The sequence below is a fragment of the Felis catus genome, chromosome A2, assembly GCF_018350175.1.
Source record: "Felis catus isolate Fca126 chromosome A2, F.catus_Fca126_mat1.0, whole genome shotgun sequence".
Classification (NCBI taxonomy): Eukaryota; Metazoa; Chordata; class Mammalia; order Carnivora; family Felidae; genus Felis; species Felis catus.
The window spans coordinates 118,687,083-118,709,420 of record NC_058369.1 but is presented as its reverse complement, the minus strand read 5'-3'; the positions used below and the strand labels follow the sequence as shown (position 1 = coordinate 118,709,420).

General features: G+C 38.9%; 1 protein-coding gene and 1 long non-coding RNA gene across 7 annotated transcripts in view; one reads left to right on the top strand and one right to left on the bottom strand.

Annotated features, from left to right (window-relative positions):
* Positions 1-11,727: 11,727 nt before the first annotated feature.
* Positions 11,728-22,191, bottom strand: LOC102901228. Of its 2 annotated transcripts, none has more exons than XR_002153750.3 (6): positions 22,052-22,191; positions 14,407-15,008; positions 13,556-13,648; positions 12,531-12,633; positions 12,320-12,403; positions 11,728-11,841 (listed from the first exon to the last, which is right to left on the bottom strand). It is a non-coding gene; the product is annotated as an uncharacterized LOC102901228 (long non-coding RNA). The 2 variants fall into 2 exon arrangements; XR_439809.4 differs by lacking the exon at positions 22,052-22,191 and adding an exon at positions 20,759-20,975.
* The window catches only part of SKAP2 (src kinase associated phosphoprotein 2), a 180,678-nt gene continuing 179,440 nt past the window's right edge, over positions 21,101-22,338 (top strand). For all 5 annotated transcript variants that reach the window (XM_045052528.1, XM_045052526.1, XM_006929265.5 and 2 more), the window contains exon 1: positions 21,101-21,358. In XM_045052528.1, the coding sequence (XP_044908463.1) occupies positions 21,292-21,358 (67 nt within the window). In that variant the 5' untranslated portion in view covers positions 21,101-21,291. The remainder of the gene's footprint in view (positions 21,359-22,338) is intronic.

The following is a 22,338-nucleotide window of genomic DNA, read 5'->3' as shown; positions in this document are numbered from 1 at the left end:
TAGTAGGCTGATATTTTATGCTTACCAAGTTCTCAATATTTATATCTTTTCTAAGAATTTTCTGTAAGATTTTCTTTGTCTTTCCCAATTAGCCTGAGAGTATAGGTCAGTGACTAGATAATATTACTACAAGGTAGGAAGTTAAAGTTCAATTCCTAGCACACCACAGAGTTACTGTTGTGCAACTTAAAGTTTCCTTATTTTTGTTTTATAGAATTGGGAGATTAATATCTTCATCTCGTAGGAAAGCTGTAAAACTAAATTAGATCAAGAAAAAATCTATATGGAAAGGCTCTGAGCAAATGAATACCAAGTTATTAAGTGCATTTGTTTATAAGCATGTTTCAAGAATAGTTGAATGTAAGTAAGTATAAACCTTTTACAAGGCATTTTGAAAATACCTATTAAAAGGTAGGTTATCTTTTCATGTGCCTGTTGGCCATTTGGATGTCTTCTTTAGAGAAGTGTCTATTCATGAAAGAGCCTAAATGTCCAACAACTGATGAATGGATAAAGAAATTGTGGTTTATATACACAATGGAATACTACTTGGCAATGAGAAAGAATGAAATACGGCCCTTTGTAGCAACATGGATGGAACTGGAGAGGGTTATGCTAAGTGAAATAAGTCATACAGAGAAAGACAGATACCATATGTTTTCACTCTTATGTGGATCCTGAGAAACTTACAGAAGACCATGGGGGGGGGGGGAAGGAAAAAAAAAAGTTAGAGAGGGAGGGAGCCAAACCATAAGAGACTCAAAAACTGAGAACAAACTGAGGGTTGATGGGGGGTGGGAGGGAGGGGAAGGTGGGTGATGGGCATTGAGGAGGGCACCTGTCAGGATGAGCACTGGGTGTTGTATGGAAACCAATTTGACAATAAATTTCATATTTAAAAAATAAAAAAAAAATAAATAAAATAAAATAAAATTTAGGGTAATAATATTGGGGAAGGGAAAAAGTACTTTTACTTTTTATACCAGTTTGATTTGTTTTTTTCCATGATAATGTGTTACACTATCACTTAAAATTTTTTTAATGTTTATTTATTTTTGGGGGGGGTGGGGAGAGGTCAGAGAGAGGGGGGAGACACAGAAGCAGAAGCAGGCTCCAGGCTCTGAGCTGTCAGCACAGAGCCCTATGCGGGACTCCAACTCATGAACTGTGAGATCGTGACCTGAGCAGAAGTCAGATGCTGAACCGACTGAGCCACCCAGGCCCTCCTACACTATCACTTTTAGTTAAATACTTAAAAATAAAGACTATTGTGGATTTTGAAAGTCAGAATGCTCTAAAGTAAAGGGAAGCATTAATATTTGTCTTTATTCCTTAGAAGAGATGAATACCAATCGGTTACATAGGTTGAATTTTTTATTTTAGAATGGTGACATATTAATAGCTTAGTGTGCCCGATAACAGCTTCGTCGTAGGTTATCACATGCTGTATTCTGAGCAGATGACATAGTGGCTCAAGGAAAAATGCATCTGGACAGCCTGAAAGCACTTAGGAGAAACCCTCTTTCCACCTCAAATTTATTCAAATTGTACTCTAAACCGCTAATGTCAGGGGGAACAACAAGAAGAACCATAACAAAAACTGCTTCCAAATTTTCATCAGTAAGGTGGTTAGGAGCCTTTCTAAAGTTTTTACTGTTACATGAAGTGCCGCAAAATCTGGAGGGAAAAGGAAAAAAAAAAGAAAAGAAAAAAATGGAAAGCAACCCAAGAAATGACCAGCTTTAGCAACAGGGCAATAATAAAATGTTTTAAATCTCTGCTTTAATTTTGTTCTCTGAAAATACTTTAGGCTGCAAAATTTTGCTTTAACCTTGACTTTACTAACGGCTTAAATCATCCTCTGTTAGTGAGCACTGAATTAATTTTTCATATAAAAAAGCTTTAATAGGGGCTGGCTTCTATCTGGGTGGCTCATTGGGTTAGGGGCCCGACCCCTGATTTTGGCTCAAGTCATGATCTCACCATTTGTGAGATGGAGTCTTGCATCAGGCTCTGCGCTGGCAGTGTGGAGCCTGCTTAGGATTCTCTCTCTCCCTCTCTCTGCCTCTCCACCCCGCCCCCCTCAAAATAAAGAAATAAACTTAAAAAAAAAGCTTTATAACTTTTTTCTATTTTAAAATAAGGTATTTTTATAAACACTCTAATCCACTTACTTTGCATAGTGCATCCAAAATGCAGAGTCAGATTGTCTTAACGATAATGTGAAAGTTCAATTCAATGTCAGTCAAGTTTATGATTAATACATTTTCTTTGGTAAGTTAGTTGATCAGATAATGCTCTGCTTTAGCTAACAGGCAGTGGATTCTATAGCTAAGCCCAAGACAATGTATTCATAACAATTACTATTTCATTTTTTAAATCCTGCAAAACCCATTTCTTGCATGGATGAAATAAAACAGATGTAGATTAACTTGGCCTGGAGGTAGAAACAGATTGCTAATCTTTCAAATTCAGAAAATGCCAGAATTTAGAAAAAAGGTTTTCTCAAACCAAAACAGAGAAACGAAGGAGTTTACGCTTTGTGACATACAAGAACATTCAGCCAGGAGAGATGAGTCAGGTGCTATAGTCCACGTGACAAACAGAAAGTAGAGCAATTTCCTAAAAGTTTGTTTGTTTGTTTGTTTGTTTGTTTGTTTGTTTTAAACAAATCCTGTAGGATTTCAGAGCTTGGTGCTGGCATGGGTTACGTTTTGCTGTTCTTCAGCAAGAAGAAACGAATTCAACATTTGTGGCAGACTGCTAGTCATTCCCTAATATCTGTTTCCTCTTCTTCCAGAATTTTTACCTGAGCCTGGGACCGCTCCCAAGTAAATACTTCCCAGACCCCTTTGAGCTTGTGTTGCCATATAACTAAGAGTGGAACTGTCCTGTGTCAGCTTGAACGCCATACCACCCTGGGCTGTCTGGCTGAACTTTACAACGACAGAGAGATAAACATTTATTCTGATTAAGCCACTGTACTTGGGGCTTTCTGTCATTCCCAGTCAAATCTAACTCTAATGAATACACCAGCTTTCAGGTTCACGGAGTCCACATTGGGAGCAAACCGCTACCTATTTAAAATCCAATTAAAAAGACACTGAACTGTCTTTGTTTGTTGTGGATAACAGATAAAAAAGCAAAACAAACAAAACGAGACATCATAGTGGAAAACATTTTCTACAAGTCAGTTGAAATGGGAAGTGAGGCAAGACTTCTTATTCTAGTTGTATCACTAATTTCCACTACTTATAATGAAATAAAATAAATGTATAAATCATAATAGATACAAATTAGCATGATTTGTTTTCAAGGGTGTGTGAATAGTCATTTTGTTGTGTGATGTCATAAGAGCACATTTACTTTTATTTATGTAGATCTAAAACTATTCCCATTCCAGATTTTTAAAGTCAAATTGCTAGCCAAAGAAGAAGGGATTGCTGCTAATCTTTATTAAACACACACAAAAGTGACACCTGAATTTCCTCCTCTTTCCCACCCCTGCCACATCATCCCCTGCCCCCTCTACACGCACACGCACACACACACGCACACGCACACACACACACACACACACACACACACACACACACACTCAGTAGATGATCTCGCCTTGTTCTTAGAGAAAAGCCTTCAGATGGAACGTCCCTCAACTTTCTAATACCAGATTTCCAAACGCACCTATGTCTGTCATCCTTTCCTCCTTCCCTCTTGTTACAATAGAAGAGATGTCTCTCTTCCCATCCAAGGTCACTTTCTCTACCTGTGCTTTGAGTCCCAACACCTCCTGCCTTCTCAGGAAACATATGCTACAGATTATCACTTCTCTCTCATGGATCTTAAATATTTTAAATGTCTTCTCAACCGGATTATTCCCCTCTGCTTATAAACAAACTTGTTTCACCTATCAAATGAAAGTTTGCTGGCAAAGGCTGTCTCTTCCCTAGTACTTAGGTGAATAATGTCATTGCTCGCCTCTGTGATTCTCTCTTGTCCGTACTTTTGTAGCTGAGCACAAGGCTGAGATATAGGTCTCCATATTTAATCAGGTTACAGCTAAGTCTTCTGGACTGAGAAGAACAGGTCTTCTGTTTCTTTTAAGTGGTTTCATATATCTGCTCCTGCCCCTTTTATGTATTGATTTCTTGGTTTAATTCTCAGAGGGCAATCTATTTTCCCAGTTTCCTTATTCCTAGAGAGTACCTCATCATGGCTACCAAATATACAGCGCAAGTTTTCACGGTATTTTTGTAAATAATTCGTCAAAACCAGTATACATGCTTTCACTACACAATTTGATCTTATGTTCTTCAGATTTCGTATATAAAACTAAGAAGTGCAATGTTAATTGAATAGTTCCGATGGGGGGAAAAAAAAGAAGTTACTCCTAATAACTTTATTGAAATAATTGGAATTTACATCAAAAGTTTATCAAGGAGGCCCCTGGGTGGCTCAGTTAGTTAAGCGGCTGACTTCGGTTCAGGTAAAAATCTGGCGGGCGGTAGGAGTTGCAGCCCCACTTTGGCGCTCCCTGCTGTCAGCGCAGAGCCTGCTTTGGATCCCCTGCCCCCCTCTCTCTCTGCCCCTCCCCTACTCTCTCTCTCTCTCTCTCTCTCAAAAATAAATAAAATAAGCATTAAAAAACAACTTTTAAAAAAGTGTGTTAAGAGTTCCTATTTTACAAATTCGAATTTAGCCACTTTCACGGAACCCACTGCCACAGAAGTTAACAAATACAGGGTGCCTGGCCGGCTCAGTCGGTAGAGCATGTGACTCTTGTTCTCAGGGTTGTAGGTTTGAGCCCCACACTGGGTGCAGAGATTACTTAAAAGTAAAATCTTAAAAAAGGAAGTTAGCAATACATTTATAATAAAACCAAAGTGAATATTTGTAGAGAAACAATAGATGCTTTATGTTTATTGAAGTTTTTAAGGATTATATGCATCACTAAAAAGAAATAGAGTGTTTGGCCCACATGGAAAAATGTTAAAACAACGAGGGAAAAAAAAAGATATTTTCTGATTTAAGCTGACCAGAAGATTATTTATGTATTTTAGGAGCACACTTTCATTTACATGTTCCCAAGTACCAATGATGAACCCAGGCAGGAAGAATGGCTGATTCATCTGAATTTTATGGTAGCTTTCTGATTTGTCGCTACTTAAAGCAATCACATAAGGACAGCAAATCCCCAAAACATCAAAAAATGTAGTAGTGAAAAATTCCAGTGTTAGTTTCCTTCAGACAAACCTTCATGAACAGAAATAATAGAAGATGGTCCTATGAATGTGTGATGCGTTTGTAAGGGTCACTATGATTAAACTGGATGGTTTTCATTTAACCCACACATGTTAACTCTTAAGTGGCTTTTTTTTTTCCAGAGAATCAGCACAGCATAGATACTGCATTCAAAGGCTCTCATCATCAAAAATAAACAACTGAAAATAATTTTCAATGAAAATTCACTCTAAAAAAAGTCAAGCCTTTTCAAAGATTGAAGCTTGGGTTGCTTTTATGCAGTTTAGAGAACCACAGCATAATTTTAAAAGTTTCTCTGGGGCACCTGGGTGGTGCAGTCGGTTTAGCATCCGACTCTTGATTTTGGCTGAGGTCGTGATCTCATGAGTCGTGGGCTCCGTGCTGACAACGTGCAGCCTGCTTGACATTCTCTCTTTCTCCACCCGCCCCACTCTCTCTCTCTCTCTCTCTCTCTCATAAATAAATAAATAAATAAATAAATACATAAATAAATAAACTTACTTTAAAAGTTATAAATAAAAATAAATAAACTTTAAAAAGTTTCCTAAACAAGCACTGTGCATTTCAGTTTTTAAAATTACATGTTTATACTTGGAATGTTTCTTAGTTCCACCTACAGAAATTTTACTCTAAGTATAAATAAGAAAAAATGAAACCATTTTGGCAATCAGGAAGAAGTGTAGAGATTTCTAGATGATTAACGAAATGGTGCCTTCTGACCTACCTCAGAGTCTCCTTAAAGGGATGAATATGAGAACCAGAACGGAGTGAGTTTATTAGTGCGTGGATGGTGAGTTGTGAAAAGCAGATTGGAAGGCAGACTGGCACAAATTTGGAGATGGAAAGAAACTCAGGGAAGTTCATCAGGGTTGGACTAACCTAGTTACGGCCTTTGTAAATATGATGTTGTCAAACTGCATTCATTATTCAAGTCTGGAGTTTAGAGATGATGGTCTCAGTACTTTTGTCAGGAAGTGTGTTTGAGGTATGAGGAAAACTTTAATAGTTATATACTAGGGAAATTAATGTCATAAACATTACTATGTTTCCCACCAATAGTCCTATTAACTAAAATTATATTTAGTTGGTAGTATGATTACATATTCTGGTTCTATTGATTATTTAGAAATCTCTTACCCAGTTTATAGATCTTTTTGTAAGTGTGTATATTAGTTTCCAATTGCTGCTATAACATATTACTACAAATTTAGGGGCTTAAAACAATACAATTGTATTATTTGGGTGTCAGAAGTTGGAAATGGCTTTCAGTGGGCTAGAAGCAAGGTGTCAGCTGGGCTTCATTCCTTCTGGAGGATCCAAGGGGAGAATGCTTTCCCTTGCCTTCTCTAATTTCTAGAGGCCACCTGCGTTCCTTGGCTGGTGGCCCCTTCTTCTATCTTCAAAGTCAGCAGCATAGCATCTCAAAATATCTCTATGCTTCTGTTGTCACATCTCTTACTCTGACCCTCCTGTTTCCCTCTTATAAGGATTCTTGAGATTATATTGGGCCCACATAAGTAATCCAGGATAATTTCCCTACTTCAAGACCCTTAATTTAATCACTTCTATGAAGTCCTTTTTTTCCATGTAACATTACATATTCACAGGTTCTGGGGATTAGGATGTGGACACCTTTGGGTGAGGGTCATTACTCTTGCCTATTGCAGTGTGGTAGACTGGATTATTATTCCAACTTTTCATTCTCTTTCCAGAAGTAGCATTATACATCCATATTCTTTGCAGTAATTTTGCAGCATCCACTGTGGTTAAGGAGTATTTCCTCACTGCTTGGCTCTGAGATCGATCATTTGACTCCTTTTAACCGATGAAATTTTAGCAGCTGTGATGCACTCAAACGCTTGAAAAGTGCTTATGTGACTAGGCATGGAAAATCATATATGCAAAGTTCTGGACAGATGGAACTCTATGCTCCATTCATGTGGAGCTCACAGATATTCCTAAAGGAGAGAAAGGGCATAAGTCAGAGATGAAACATGAGGTTATTCTGTGATTGAGTTGGATAGCAAAGATTTGATTGACTTGATTCATCATGGCCGATCTACATTGATGTGCCCTTAATTAAACAAATTTTTATTTAGTAGCTAGTTTGTGAGTATGGTAGATGTTAGGGATACATACAAGAAGATACAGACTTTCTTTAAATAGTATTTAGAAATTATGTTACTGATAACGGTGTTCTGAAAAATGATCTCAGGTTAATGAAATCTTTGTGCTCTATTCAGTTTGATTGTATATTCATAATGTATTGTAACTCTGATTCTAAAAAAACATAATTTAATAGGAAAAAAATTTAGGACTATTCATTTAAGTACGGATAGTGTCTACTGATTTTGGTTATGTGTACCGGTGCTTCTCAAGCTATCTACGGTGAAGGAACATTTTTTTTTTTTTCATATAGAGGAAAACAGACTCTCTATTTTATTATTATTATTTTAATATGAAATTTATTGTCAAATTGGTTTACATACGAGGAACATTTATTTTTTGTTATTAAACCTCTAATCCATGTTGACTGATACAAATTGCTATAAAAGTTTCTAAATACACTTACATTTTATGCTTATCATTTCATGCACTGGTAACAGTTTGTGGCCTGGCACCTGTCAGTAGACTGTACTCTGAGTAACACTGATACTGTCTTTCATTACGACAGATCAAGAGCATGAATATATTTGAATGAACAAATGTGAGATTTTTTACTAATAATCCATGTGTCAAATTTATTGTTTTTCTATATTAGTTTTAAAATTAAGAAATGATATGTGAAAAGGAAAATGGGATATGCTTTCTAGTCATTCATTCAGGTCTGTCTTCCATATTTACATGTCATGTCTTCTGACAGAAACTAAAATGACGGAAGAGACTGAAAATTTCAAAGTAACTGAAACTTCAAATTATGAATAATGGTTTTCAAGTGTTTTCAATTGAGAAAAAAAAACCCAAACAAAATAAAAACACAACTACAACAAAGTGAGCCACAAGAATATCTAGAGGAGCAGAAGATATTTGTTTCCGTTATCTGCCAGAGGAAATCATTTCAGATATTATCTAAGATTGGCCTATTTGCAGATTATATATTGAATCTGTTTCATCAAGTTTGTCTAATTAACATCGATTTTGTGTAGGTGCTTATCTTTTGCGGTCAAGGTGCAGTACATTTGTTTTACAAATATATTAAAATATAGTTTTAGCTTTAAAAGTATAGTATTTTGTTTTAGGCAAGTAATATGTTTCTAATGTTATTTGAATGACTTAGAGAATATTTCACCTTGCCATGTTGAAGTATGGGCTAAATAGTTCTTAATGTCATGACAGTACAGTTATCACAGATGTGGAATTTATTTTTCTATATAGAAAAAACCAAATATTGGGACGCCTGCGTGGCTCAGTCGGTGGAGCGTCCGACTTCGGCTCAAGTCATGATCTCGTGGTCTGTGAATTCGAGCCCCGCGTCGGGCTCTGTGCTGACAGCTCAGAGCCTGGATCCTGCTTCGGATTCTGTGTCTCCCTCTCTCTCTGCCCCTCCCCCACTCATGCTCGCTCGCTCTCTCTCTCTCTCTCTCTCTGTCAAAAATAAATAAAACATTTAAAAAAATTTAAAAGAAGAAAAAACCAAATATTTCCCTGAAAATGGTCCATATGAACATTGTTCCCCCAACAAGTACATGGCTATATTTTATTTGAAATGTAAAAATGAGGAGACATAATAAAAGAAAGTATATAATTGGAGGATGCTTTAGGAATTCCTTGTGTGTGTGTGTGTGTGTGTGTGTGTGCACGTTCTGGCAAGTTAATTGTCCTGGCAAGTTAATATACCTTTCGACAGCATTGCATACAAATCTAAGAGTACTTTTTTACCTTTGAAAAAAATTAAAATGGCTATTACAAAAATTAAATGCTCATGGCGATATAAAGCAAACTGGCTGGAGAGGGATCCGTTCTGTCAGTCTTTTTCCTCCTATAGATGGTTCTTGGAGGCATAATGTAGGAAGCCATAGTGTGGTCTCAGGGTTAAAGCAAAGAATGAGAACAAGGGGGAAGCATGTTCCTGACGCACAGCAATGTGTCTTCAGAATGCTGAGCAAACGGACTGAGGGACAGTGAAGCCCAACAGTGTGGTACACGGCATAATTCTCGACGCCCCCACTGTGCCATAGACACGTCTGCGGCAGTCCACAAACGCGGAGACTAGGTAGATACCAGCAGTACTGACTTCCTTTGCTTACCAAAATTTAGTCCATAAAATCACCTTACTCATCCAACAAGGAGAAAGTATACGGGTGAAAATTGAGATCCAGATTAAGTATGTCATAAAATTATACTGTTGGGGGGGATGAGGGTAAAAAATGACCCTCAAAATTTTGTATTATGAAATGGGATTGAACATGGATTTCATGGATATATATATTTATACATATATATAATACCGTGTATTTTTACGTATATAAATATAAATATTGTTTCTTTCTATGTTATAGTCATATCTTCTCAATCTCTTCCCTATTTAGTCTTTTTTTCTTGATGTTTTGAGTTGTTTGTGTTATTATTGATTTGTAGGAGGGTTTTTTTTGTCTTTTACTTTTGACCATTTAATCTTTTGAGTTAATATTTGCCTTTTCTTAATCATGCATTGAGTTGTGGCATTTCCAGCCTCTTCCTTTGGTCCTGGATGAATTGGATCTACTCTGTGAGCAATTATTGACAGACCCCAGGTTCACAATATTGAAAAGAATCTTATTATTGTCCAGGTTTTGAAACTGCTTACTTCCATTTTCACAAAGCAAATGCCACAGCTTCAGTGTTGGATTTATATTTTCTAAAACATAATATATAACAAAAAATAAATAAATAAAACAATATAATAACAGATCAAGTTTATTTCAGGTGAGGAAATAAAAGTAAATAATTTTAATATAAGAGCTAGAATTCTTATTTAATTCTTGAAGAGTAAGGCATCAGCACAGAATCTAAGAGAATATTGTGGCCCATTGCTTTTTTGGCGGGTACCTAGATCATTAAGAAGCACATGCCTCAACGTGGCAATCATCTTATTACGGTAAACATTGTGTATTATATACATGTATCAAATCATAACATGGTACACCTTAGACCTACACAACGTTATATATGTCAGTTGTATCTCAATAAAGCTGGAAAAATAAAAAGAAATAATAACAATAAAAAAGCACATACCTCACCTACTTGTGGGAGGATGAGGACAAATGTGCTTAATTTTTTTGCCACTGTAGTTAAGGTTCATACTTAAGTGGACCTGCCCAGTAGTTTTTCCAATTCATTTTTTTTTTCAACCAAAGCTAAGCTACATGAACAAAGGACAAAAATTAAATGGGGGTGGGGTGGGGTGGGGTGGGGAAGAGATGGGAGAATTACTGGCTATAGTAATATACAATGGAAATTATAGTCAAATATACAAAGCAGGACTTATGGTCCTGTAAAAATTTTTTTTCCTTTCTGTTTGCTTCATAGTGGGATATTACAGAAAAAAGGGAGCATTTGTTTGAGCCTTTTAAATTTTATTTAATTTTATTCTTATTGGTCTTAGTCATTTGTAAAACACTACTGTTTAATATTGACAACTTTGAAAGTCACTGAAAAAAATTAAATGGCAATTTAATGTTAACAGCTGCTTATGGTTATCAAATCCATCAAAGCCCTTCATGAATATATTAGGCACAAACCCACTGAATTACTGTTGCTAAAGACAGCTTGGTATTTTAAAATTGCCTAGTGAGAATACATGTACTATAATAAGAGGAAGGACTCTGATCACAATTTACTGTGTTGTCTTTGCATATAGAAAGAAACCTAGGTCCGTTTCTAATTATTTAATGTTCTAAAATCTCTGCTAACTTAGCTATAAAATGACTCTAGAAGTGTATTAGAAAATTAGGTTTCATCTGAATTTGTGTTTTAAAAAAAATAGCTACAATAACAAAACAAAAATAAAATTCCTGTAACAAAAATAAGTAAAATTTAATAAATAGTTCATATTGAGCCAATTAAGACTCAGAGCCCAGGGATGCCTGGTGGCTCAGTCATTAAACCTACGACTTTTGCTCAGGTGATGATCTCACGGTTCGTAAGTTCAAGTCCTGCACCGGGCTCTGTGCTACAGCTCGGAGCCTGGAGCCTGCTTCGGATTCTGCATCTCCCTCTCTCTCTGCCCCTCTCCCACTCACATTAAAATTAAACATAAACATTTAAAAATAAACATTAAAAAATTTTAATTTTTTTTAAAAATAAAAATTTTAATTTATTTTAAAAATAAACATTAAAACAAAAACAAACATTAAAAAACATTAAAATAAACATTAAAACAAAAACATTAAACAAACATTAAAAAAAACAAACATTAAAAAAACATTAAAATAAACATTAAAACAAAAACAAACATTAAAAAAAAAAAAAGACTCAGAGCCCAAATGTGAGTCTTCCAAAGTTTAATTAATAAAGCAGTCATGCTCTTCAGTTCCTTTCTTCTAGAAGACTGTCTTCTCATCAAATGTCGTTAAGGATGTTGTGGGGACCAGAGCTATCCTAAAGAAAGAGCAGGGCACACAGCATAAAATATACCCATGAACGCCTTGCTTGGTTTACACAGCTAGTCTTGAAACCATTCCTTGGAAGGTCTAGGCAGCCTGCCTTCTCTTAGGATTTTTTTTTTTAATATGGTTTTTAAAGTATATATGTAAATGCTTATCTATTTTGAGAGAGAGAGAACGTGCGTGTGCAAGTAGGGGAGGGGCAGAGAGAGGGATAGAATCCCAAGCAGGCCCTGCACTGTCAGCACAGAACCCAACGTGGGGCTCACAAACCGTGAAATCATGACCTGAGCCGAAGTCAAGAGTTGGATGCTTAATGATTGAGCCACCCCGGTGCCTCTCTCAGGATGTTTGAAATTCCAAAACACTGGTTTCAGTTATCTTTCATCTAAGCCACAGGGTGCTTAATCCAGGTATAAGATGACCTGACTGCTCAAACCAGTCTACATTGAGGTGTACAGGGAGACACTTACCCATCCACTCTCTTGTCTCTGATTGGTAGAACTTCAGGGAGTGCAGGTTGGGATCATCCTTGGGAATGGGGTGGACTGGAAAGGCTTAAATTATATTGAATATATTTTTAAGCAATGTGAACACCCGACATGGGGCTCTAACAACCCTGAGGTCAAGAGTCACATGCTTTACCAACTGAGTCAGCCACCCCTGGAAAGGCTTAAACTATACCAGTGTCCTTGCACGTTATCTCTTATATTAAGCTCCAGGATAATCTCTGTCTCTTCTGAGCCAAGAATAAAATGGAATCTTCAAGGTCACTCAATTTGGAACTCTAAGGTAGAAAATAAAGATTTTGAAGAAAATAATTACGGGAGAGAATCAAAAGTTCTTGTCTTTTGATGTAGCTATTCACAGTTCAAGGTGACTTCACCAAACCATGGAGGAGTAAAACAGTTTACATGGAAAGGAGGAGGGAGGTCTGCATTCAGTTTTATAAAATATAAAGAATGAGCATTTTCTTGGCATGTGGTTAGTGCACATACTAACCTAGCCTGATCAGTAAAAGGCAACACAGGGATATGGGTCCATCCCTTCTCTGGAGATCTACCTAGAATCTACCAGATATAAATCAAGACTGTAAGAATAAGACAGCCATAGTCCAAGAGGGCTAAAAGTAATCCAAACAAATATGTCCCTTTTACTGAAGGTAGGCAAGGTAAAAGACTTGGTTTCAGAACCCAGGCTGGAGAAACTTAGTTACTAGAACCAGGATATGAGGTCAGAGCCAGGTTACCATCAGGACTGACCTTACAATGGTGATGTCTCCAAAGCATTGAGAGTCTGGATAGGGGAAATTAACATCAGTTAAAGGGAGAAGAGGGCTGTTACCTGGGGAGAGAGCTGGGTAGCCCCTGACTGACAGGTCTGGAATGGGACGGACATTCTCTCACCTTATTCCTGATTGGTAGAATCCTAAAGGCATATAGCAGCACCTTGTTAAGAGCTCAAATCCGGTCTATATTAAGTTGCTTATTATTCTTTTAACATAATTGGCTAGGGCAGCAAAGTGCCTAAGCACACGTTTGTGTATATGCAAATGAGATGGAGAGCAAAAGAGAATGAATGTGTTTCCTTATCTTGTCAATAAATTACATTAATAAGATTAACAATAATCACGACCTAAAAACTGAAAAGGCAAGTTAGTGAGCTGCATCTGTCAGAACCTGTTGGCTCTGGTGGGTTCTGTGTCATACCTTTTAAGGGTAAATGACCTCATATGAATTCCAGTGAGAAAATAGTGTTTTTCTGGCTGGCACCACACAACGATAAACTCATCCCCAGCAGCCCTAGATGATTCAAATGAAGAGAGGGATAAGAATTTAGAAAATGACAACAAACCTTCACTTCTGAAAATTCTCTTAGTTTTGATTTTAGAGAGAGAGAGAGTGAGCAAGGGAGAGGGGCAGAGGGAGAGAGAGAGAGAGAGAGAGACAGAGAGACAGAGAGACAGAGAGAGAGAGAGAATCCTAAGCAGGCTCCATGCTCAGTGTGGATCCCAATGCAGGACTCCATCCCACAACCCTGAGATCATGACCTGAGCCGAAATCAGGAGTTGGGACACCCAACTGACTGAGCCACCCAGGTTCCCTGCCCCCACTTCTGAAAAGTCTTTAAAGAGCCCATACTAGATGACTTGAAAGACACAGGTTTAAAAAGTTTTAAATAGGCATTAGGCCACAAAATAAATTCAAGATTTCAGGGAGCCTGGGTGGCTCGGTCAGTTAAGCATCTGACTCTTCATTTTCACACTGACAGCACAGAGCCTGCTTGAGATTCTCTCTCTCCCCCTTTGCCTCTCCCTCTTCTCTGCCCTCTCTCTATCTCTCTCAAAATAAATGAACTTAAAAAAATCAAGATTTCAATTGCTTCTTTTGTCTAGTCCACCTTATATATTTTTAGGTAATCTCTACACCCTGTGTGGGGCTCGAACTCATGACCCTGGGATCAAGAGTTGCACACTCCACTGACTGAGCCAGCCAGGCACCTTTCCATTCTTATAATAGTACAAGTGTGTGCTTGGAGGCTTTGCAATCTGTCAACCTACTTTTCCTGGAATTCCCTTTTATGTGTTTCTGGCTGGGGTGGGTCACAAAAGAGATTCTTGTGTGAGATTTACAGGAGTGATACAGTAGTCACTTTGTAGCTCACATATATTGTTGCTTATCTTCTGGTTCACCTCCGTGGCATGTGGCAGCAGCCAGGCCAGAAAGCCAGAGAGGGCAAGTTGCTCGGTCTTCTGCCGGATCCTCCTTTCAGTTTTGACTCTTGAGTCAAATGTGTTTTTAATTCTGGAACAAAGGACTCCGGCTTCTGCAGGATGTCAGGGTCAGGGGCAGCAGAAGGTAGCTTTTGTTTCAGGCGGTCCCCGTGACCATGGCTTGTGCTTCTGTATTCCAGCTTGTCGTGAGTCTCCTCTATCTTCCCTTCGTGACTCCCTGCCTTGTGGACTTAAAGCTCCAGCCACGGATCCAAAAGTAACAGCCTTACAGAGACAGTTTAACCACATTCCCAAATTTTGTAGGGTCAAACCTCTGTGACAGATTTCTTCATATATCTCTTCTTATATCTTCATATATCTTATATCTTCATATATCTCTTCATATATCTCTATCTCCATTCTGGTAGTTTCACTTCTCTGCTTGAACCCTGACAGAGATGGAGACAGTGAGAGTACAAAATGAAAAGGGGTCTTTTGACTTCCAAAAGACCATTGACAGAAAGCTGGTTGAGCAAACTATGCAACTGAAAACATGGGTTACCTTTCATGGGCGAAGAAGGATGACTCAGAAGATAGAACCAAGACCTATAGAGACGTTATCCCAGGTGGGAATAGAATTGCTTTTAATCAAAGAACGTTCCACATTTTCCAGGTTGGATTTTAGAATTGCTACGAACCAGTAATCACTGTATACTTCTTATTGTCCCTACCCCTTCTGAATAGGAACGTCTACAATGGTTATCTCTTTGTAGATAACCATCTCATTGTCTGTGTCACCATTGCATGTTATGTGGAGAGCACGTAACTTGTCTTTTTACTTCATAGGTCTTTAAATTGAGAAAACTGTACTCGAGGAGCTGTGTTTAAGCAGCAGGATCCATACCCTGACTTGATTTAGATAATGAGATGCTGGATTTTGAGCTGCTGTTGTAATAGGATGAGACTTTATAGGTGGCTTTGGGAGGAAATGGGTATATTTCACATGGGAGAGAAATGTGAATGACTGGGGGCGGGGGGGAAGAGGGCTGACTGTGGTAGCTAGCTCTCAATACAGGCCCAGTGATTCTCCCCTCCTGGTATTCATTCACAGCCTCGTATAGTCCCTTGCCTCTCTATAGCAGGTTTGGTCTGTGTCACCCAGACGATATAGCAGCAGCAAAGTGATGCCACTTCTGAGATTAAGTGATAAAGACACTGCGGCTTCTGTCTTAGCTGTGCTATCTCTTGAATCACTTGCTCTGGGGGAAGCCAGTTGCCATGTCAAGAGGACATTTAAGCAGCCCAGGGAGAAGTCTATGGAGTGAGGAACTAAGGCCTCTTGCCAACAGCCAAAGAGGAACTGGAGGACTCCAGCCAACAGTCCCATGGGTGAACTTCCTTGAAAGCTGATCCTCTAGCTATGGTTGAGTCTTCAGATGACTGCAATCAGGGCCACCCAGCTAAAATGTTCATGGATTCCTGACCGTCAGACACTACGCGAGATACTAAGTGTTTAAAGCCAAGTTTTGTTATGCAGCAACAAGGAACTATAGAATGCCTAAGTATAGAATATAATTTTTTCCCCACATGCCTTATGAATGCCAAACTAAACAAAGAGGAGAGGGGTAGAGAAAAAAAGGTAAATTGTGTTTTAGCTCATTGTTTTTCTTCAGTGCTCCTTTAGATTCTTTTAATCCTAGGCCTATTGGCAAATATTTATTCAGCTAAATTTGAAAAACATCAGGAAGGGGGTTAGCTTTAGTTACAGGGATATATATATATATATATATATATATATATATATATATAGTTCTCTCTTTACATATCCATATATACATCTTCATTGAACTGGAGGATTCCAGTTTGAGAAGACAAATCATAAGATTTTCTAGTGTCTTCTTTGTGGAATGGTAGGGAAGCTGTTACTGCTCTAACAGGTTGAGATTTTAAATTTCATTTATTACCCTTTTGGTTTTTTTTTTTTTACCTAATGGGACTAGTTTAAAGAATGTAAAGTTTGATTTGATTTCCTTCCTAGTTTTTGTTAAGGAAACATTTGGAAACAAGAGAAATAATATTTCTTCTGGCCTCTATTTATTTCTCTTCCTGTCTTATAATCAATTTCAGTAAGTTTAACAATAAACAGTAAAAATGATAGAGTATACAAAGCATTGCCCAACTGAATCCATCACAAACCTGTGTCTGAGAATGGTTTCCTAAGTAGGGGAAATGTGTTTCACACAAAAAGTCCATTTTCTGTTATTGCCTTTTTTATTTGGACTACTAGATGCTATATATTTTAAGGCAATCTTAATAGTTTCCTGTCACTAACAAGAATGACTTGTCATAATGAGCAGTGTAGACACTGTCCATTTGATCCACTCCAGAAAACTGTCTATTTGATACAAGAGTAAATCACTTCAATTCCTTTGTGGGATGAGTGGAGTGTAAATAAATAAATGAGACACAAGAATAAAGAAAAAATGTGGTCAGTTCTATCAGAAGGAAACAAAGGATAGGAACATTTGGAGGCTTGGTTTAATAAAAAATGTGACAAGGCAAAGAATTATATGTGATAACTGTAAAGGGAGGAAAGACTCCTCACTAATATAAAATGCCCAAGAAATAGTTTCTTTCTTCTTTAGGAAGGAAGATAATTTTGTAGTTTAAGAGTAATAATTCTCAATTCTTTGAAGCTATTTGTAAAAAGACTATTTACTTTTACCTCCACCAAAAAGAATTCTAATTTTCAGTATTCTTTTTTTTTAAATAAATTACATTTTATATATTTATGTTCATTTACTTTGAGAGAGTACAAGTGAGGGAAGGGCAGAGAAAGGGAGAGAGAGAATCCCAAGCAGGTTCCACGGACCTGATGCAGGGTTTGAACCCATGAAACTGTGAGATCATGACCTGAGCCGAAATCAAGAGTTGGATGCTCAACTGACTGAGCCACCCAGGCGCCCCACAGTACTCTTTCTATAACTCATCACATTACTAAATCTGAGTAGGAATTTCAGATTCCATTTTAGGGAGTCGGTTTGTTTTGGGTGTGTTTTATTATTATTATTTGTGTATTTTACTTCCATTACAAAATTTTTGTCCTGTTTTTGTTTTTTAAAGTTTATTTATTTATTTAGATAATCTCCACACCCAACGTGGGGCTTAAACTCATGACCCTGAGATCAAAAGTCACACGCTCTTTTGACTGAGCCAGCCAGGCACCCCTGTTTTTTGCTTTGTTTTGAGAGGACTTCAACATGTTCTAATTTTTCCTTTTCCAATTAGTGTGTGTTGTATCTCTTACAGAATTGTACAAAAATGTCATTGCATTTGACTACTTAATTTTTTACTATTACTGTCTAGACTTTTTTTGTATGCAATATTAACGGAGCCATTACTCTGTTAGATTTAAGGTTCCAGGTGGGGATGAAAGATATGTTATGACAAATATTGTGCCATCTAGGAGCTGGAAAGTGATAAAGTGATTCTCAACATCAAATCCCAGGATGTCTACAAAGCAGGAAAGAACATACAATGGGAAAAAAACGAGTCTCCTCAACAAATGATATTGGGAAAACTGGACGGCAAAATGCAGAAGAATGAAACTGGACCATTTTTTAAAAGTTTATTTATTTATTTTGAGAGAGAGAGAAAATTCAAGTTGGGGAGGGGCAGACAGAGAGGGGGAGAGAGAGAATCCCAAGCAGTCTCCACACCGTTAGCACAGAGCCCAATGCGAGTCTCAGACCCACAAACCATGAGATCATGACCTGAACCGAAGTGAGATGCTCAACTGACTGAGCCATCCAGCTACCCGTGGACCACTTTCTTATACCATACACAAAAATAAATTCAAAATGGGTGAAAGATCTAAATGTTGAAAAAGGAAACCATCAAAATACTAGAGAAGAACACAGGCAACAACCTCTTTGACCTCGGCCAGAGCAATTTCTTACTATCACCAGAGGCAAGGGAAACAAAGCAAACATGAACTAGTGGGACTTTATCAAGAAAAACCTTCTGCATAGTGAAGGAAACAATCAACAAAACTAAAAGGCAGCCTACAGAACGGGAGAAGATATTTGCAAGTGACATATCTGATAAAGGGTTAATATTCAAAATCTATAAAGAACTTATCAAACTCAACACCCAAAACACAAATAACCCAGGTAAGAAATGGGCAGAAGACATGAATAACACTTTTCCAAAGAAGATATCTAGATGGCTAACAGACACATCAAAAGATGCTCAACACTCATCATCAGGGAAATACATATCAAAACCACGATGAGGTACCACCTCACACCTGTCAGAATGCTAAAATTAACAATACAAGAAACAACAGGTGTTGGCAAGAATGCGGGGAGAGGACAACCCTCTTGCACTGTTGGTGGGAGTGCAAACTGGTGCAGCCACTCTGGAGAACAGTATGGAGGTTCCTCAAAAAACTAAAAATAGAACTACTCTATGATCCAGCAATTATACTAGTAGGTATTTACCCAAAGGATAAAAAAATACAGATTGAAAGGGTAAACACACCCCAATGTTTATTGCAGCATTGTCAACAATAGCCAAACTATGGAAAGGACCTAAATGTTCACTGACTGATGAATGGATAAAGAAAATGTGGTACACACACACACACACACACACACACACACACACACCCCATGGAATATTACTCAGTCATCAAAAAGAATGATATCTTGCCATATGCAACCATGTGGATGGACCTAGAATGTATTATGCTAAGCGAAAGAAGACAATCACGGAAAGACAAATACTATATGATTTCACTCAGATGTGAGATTTAAGAAACAAAACAGATGAACATATGGGAAGGGAGGAAAAGAAGAGAGGGAAACAAACCACCGGAGACTCTTAAAAGAGAGAACAAACTAAAGGTTTATGGAGGGAGATGGGCTAGACAGGTGATGGGTATTAAGGAGGACACTTACTGTGATGAGCACTGGGTGTTGTATGTAAGTGATGAATCACTGAATTCTACTCCTAAAACCAATACTGCACTGTATGCTAACTAAAATTTAAATTAAAAACAACAACAACAAAAAGCCCCAACAAATCTCAGGATGTCTAGAATCAGAACTACCTGGGGCTCATTTAAAATGCAAATAATCAGGTCCCACCCTAAGTAGAATCAGAATCTCTGGGAGTGGAACTTGAGACTCTGTATTGTTACTAGTTCTGTCATGGCAATGCAAACTGAAATTTGAGGACTATTGATTTAGTGAGGGTTGGAGGGTAGAGGAATAAACAATTTACACTGTGATTGGAACCACAATACAGTGTTTACAATACAATAGTAGCATGAAGGGAAGAGTTTTGCCAGGGCAGTTCTCATAGGAAGTATGTATGTGGGGGGGGGGGGCATTAAGCATATATAAACATACACACATATTTGGTATATACATATATAGAGAATATACACCGTATACAGAACACACACACACACACACTTACTTTAAAGACACCAGAACGCGTCTTTGGGGTTTTAGAGAAAACCTGTTAACGATTTACAAATAGAAGACATGCAATAAGCATTTTGTTGACTAAACGACCAGGTTGGATTGAACACATTTTATAATTCCATTCTAATCACTAGCAATTTTCTTTTTGATGTTTACAGATGGGACAGTAGTATCGATGTCTATTTAGCAATATATATATATATATATATATTTTTTTTTTTTTCAACGTTTATTTATTTTTGGGACAGAGAGAGACAGAGCATGAACGGGGGAGGGGCAGAGAGGGAGACACAGAATCGGAAACAGGCTCCAGGCTCCGAGCCATCAGCCCGGAGCCTGACGCGGGGCTCGAACTCACGGACCGCCAAATCGTGACCTGGCTGAAGTCGGACGCTTAACCGACTGCGCCACCCAGGCGCCCCTAGCTATATATATTTTTTAACTCAAAAGGCCAGTGACTAGAACTCCTCACTCTTCATTTGTACCGGGGGAAGTCGCCCCAACAATAAGAATCAGGCAGAAAAGTAATTTTAAGAGCCAATCGGATTGCTCTCTGGAGCAGTTCCAGACTGACCTCTCAGGGAAGACTGGCGGAAGATGGGTCTTGGTTACCTCATTCAAACGGACAAAGAAAGCCATAATAGTTTAGGGAGGCTGAAAATTCCTGCGGGTTACTACGCGAGGTGTTAAACCTCGGCCGGGCTTACCGTTGGCCAGAGGTCCCTTAATCGGAAAATTTAGAGGTACTATGGACACCTTAATTTTCGGGATCCTGGAGAAACGGTCAGCTGTTGTGGAGGTACCAGTAACCAAAATGGCTGCAAGGCGCTTCAGGCTCCGGATCAGCTGATGCAGCCGGAGTTCGCTCCCTTCCCACCAGCGGCTCCTCCCGCTCCCTTACGTAGAGGTGGGCGTGGCCTGTTCTGAAGCGCTTTTCCGAGGCTAGGAAAACCGAAGGATACACATGCGCAGTTCGGCCCCTCAGGCCCTTTGGTTCTCCTCCCAGCCCATCGCCCCGCCCCGATCTGCCGGGAGGGGCTGGGCCGAGAGTCCGGCCGCTGCTGGCTGGGGCTTTAGTGACTTCCTTGTTGTGAACCCCGGCCCGGCAGTGTCCGGACTCGTAGCCCCGCTGCCCTTAGCGGGACCGCTAGCCCCAGTCTAGGTCGCAGCCGCAACTCCAGCCCGTCGATTCCCTTTTCAGCACAGGTCTTTCCCCTCCGCACGCCTCGCGCTCCCTAACATGCCCAACCCCAGCAGCACCTCCTCTCCCTACCCCCTCCCTGAGGAAATTAGGAACCTGTTGGCAGGTAAAGAGCGGGAAGGGGGCGGGTAATGCTGCCGGGGCGGGGGCGGGGGCCAGGGGACGGCGAGCCGGTGGGGACAGAAGCATTCAGAGTCTATGCCCTCCCTCCCCACGCTTCCCATGTGTCCTGGCCGGTGGGAGCGGGACTGGGAATGGGGAAAGAGGGGTTTGAGGAAGGGAGTGGGCGTGTGTTGAAATTTGGTCCGAGGATGTTGGGGGAGCCCTTTTTGATGAGCTACACTAATTGGATCAGGACATTTCTGTATGCATCGTGAGGACGTCGTGTGCGTGTGTGAGAAAGGGAGGCGAGGGAGGGAGAGGGAATAGTAATGCGTGTGTGAGAACTGGGAAGGGATCAGAAGTCAAAGAAGTAGTTCTTTGGTGGCCTGACCAATGGAGGAGAAGGGTGTAAAAATGCAAAAAGATGTCTGAGCTACAGGTGTTAGGGGTTGTGGGACGCAAGGTTTTGTCATTTCCAAAACTCCCATTTTTCTTAAACATTCATTGTGCTCATATTTAAGACTTTGAAAGAGGGCTTGATTCTCAAATAGCCACTTGTTTTCAGCCCGAGTAACATATTAAAACAAAAAAGGAAGTATGTATTAAGGTCCAACTTCCTGTGTCAGACGATGAAAGTACATCTTTGCATCCTCATCTTCCCCTTTTAAGTCTTAAATGACCATTTATAGGAACTTACGTTAGGAGTTCAGGATGCGGTTCTTCAAGGCTGTGACGAATCCACTGCTATAGTCCATCACTAGGCAGAAAATACATCTTTTTAGGGTAGCACAAATCTTACCTATCCTGATGCTCTTGGAATTCTTATCATCATTCACTTTGTCCTGCGTACATCAGAATTCTAGAAACTGAATTTGGATTGTTTTACTTGAGTCGTCTCCTAAGTATTTATCTTTCAATATTGCTCATGGATAACTGGATTAAAAGAGTTTCTTTTGGATGTATATTACAAGGTGCTTATTTTAA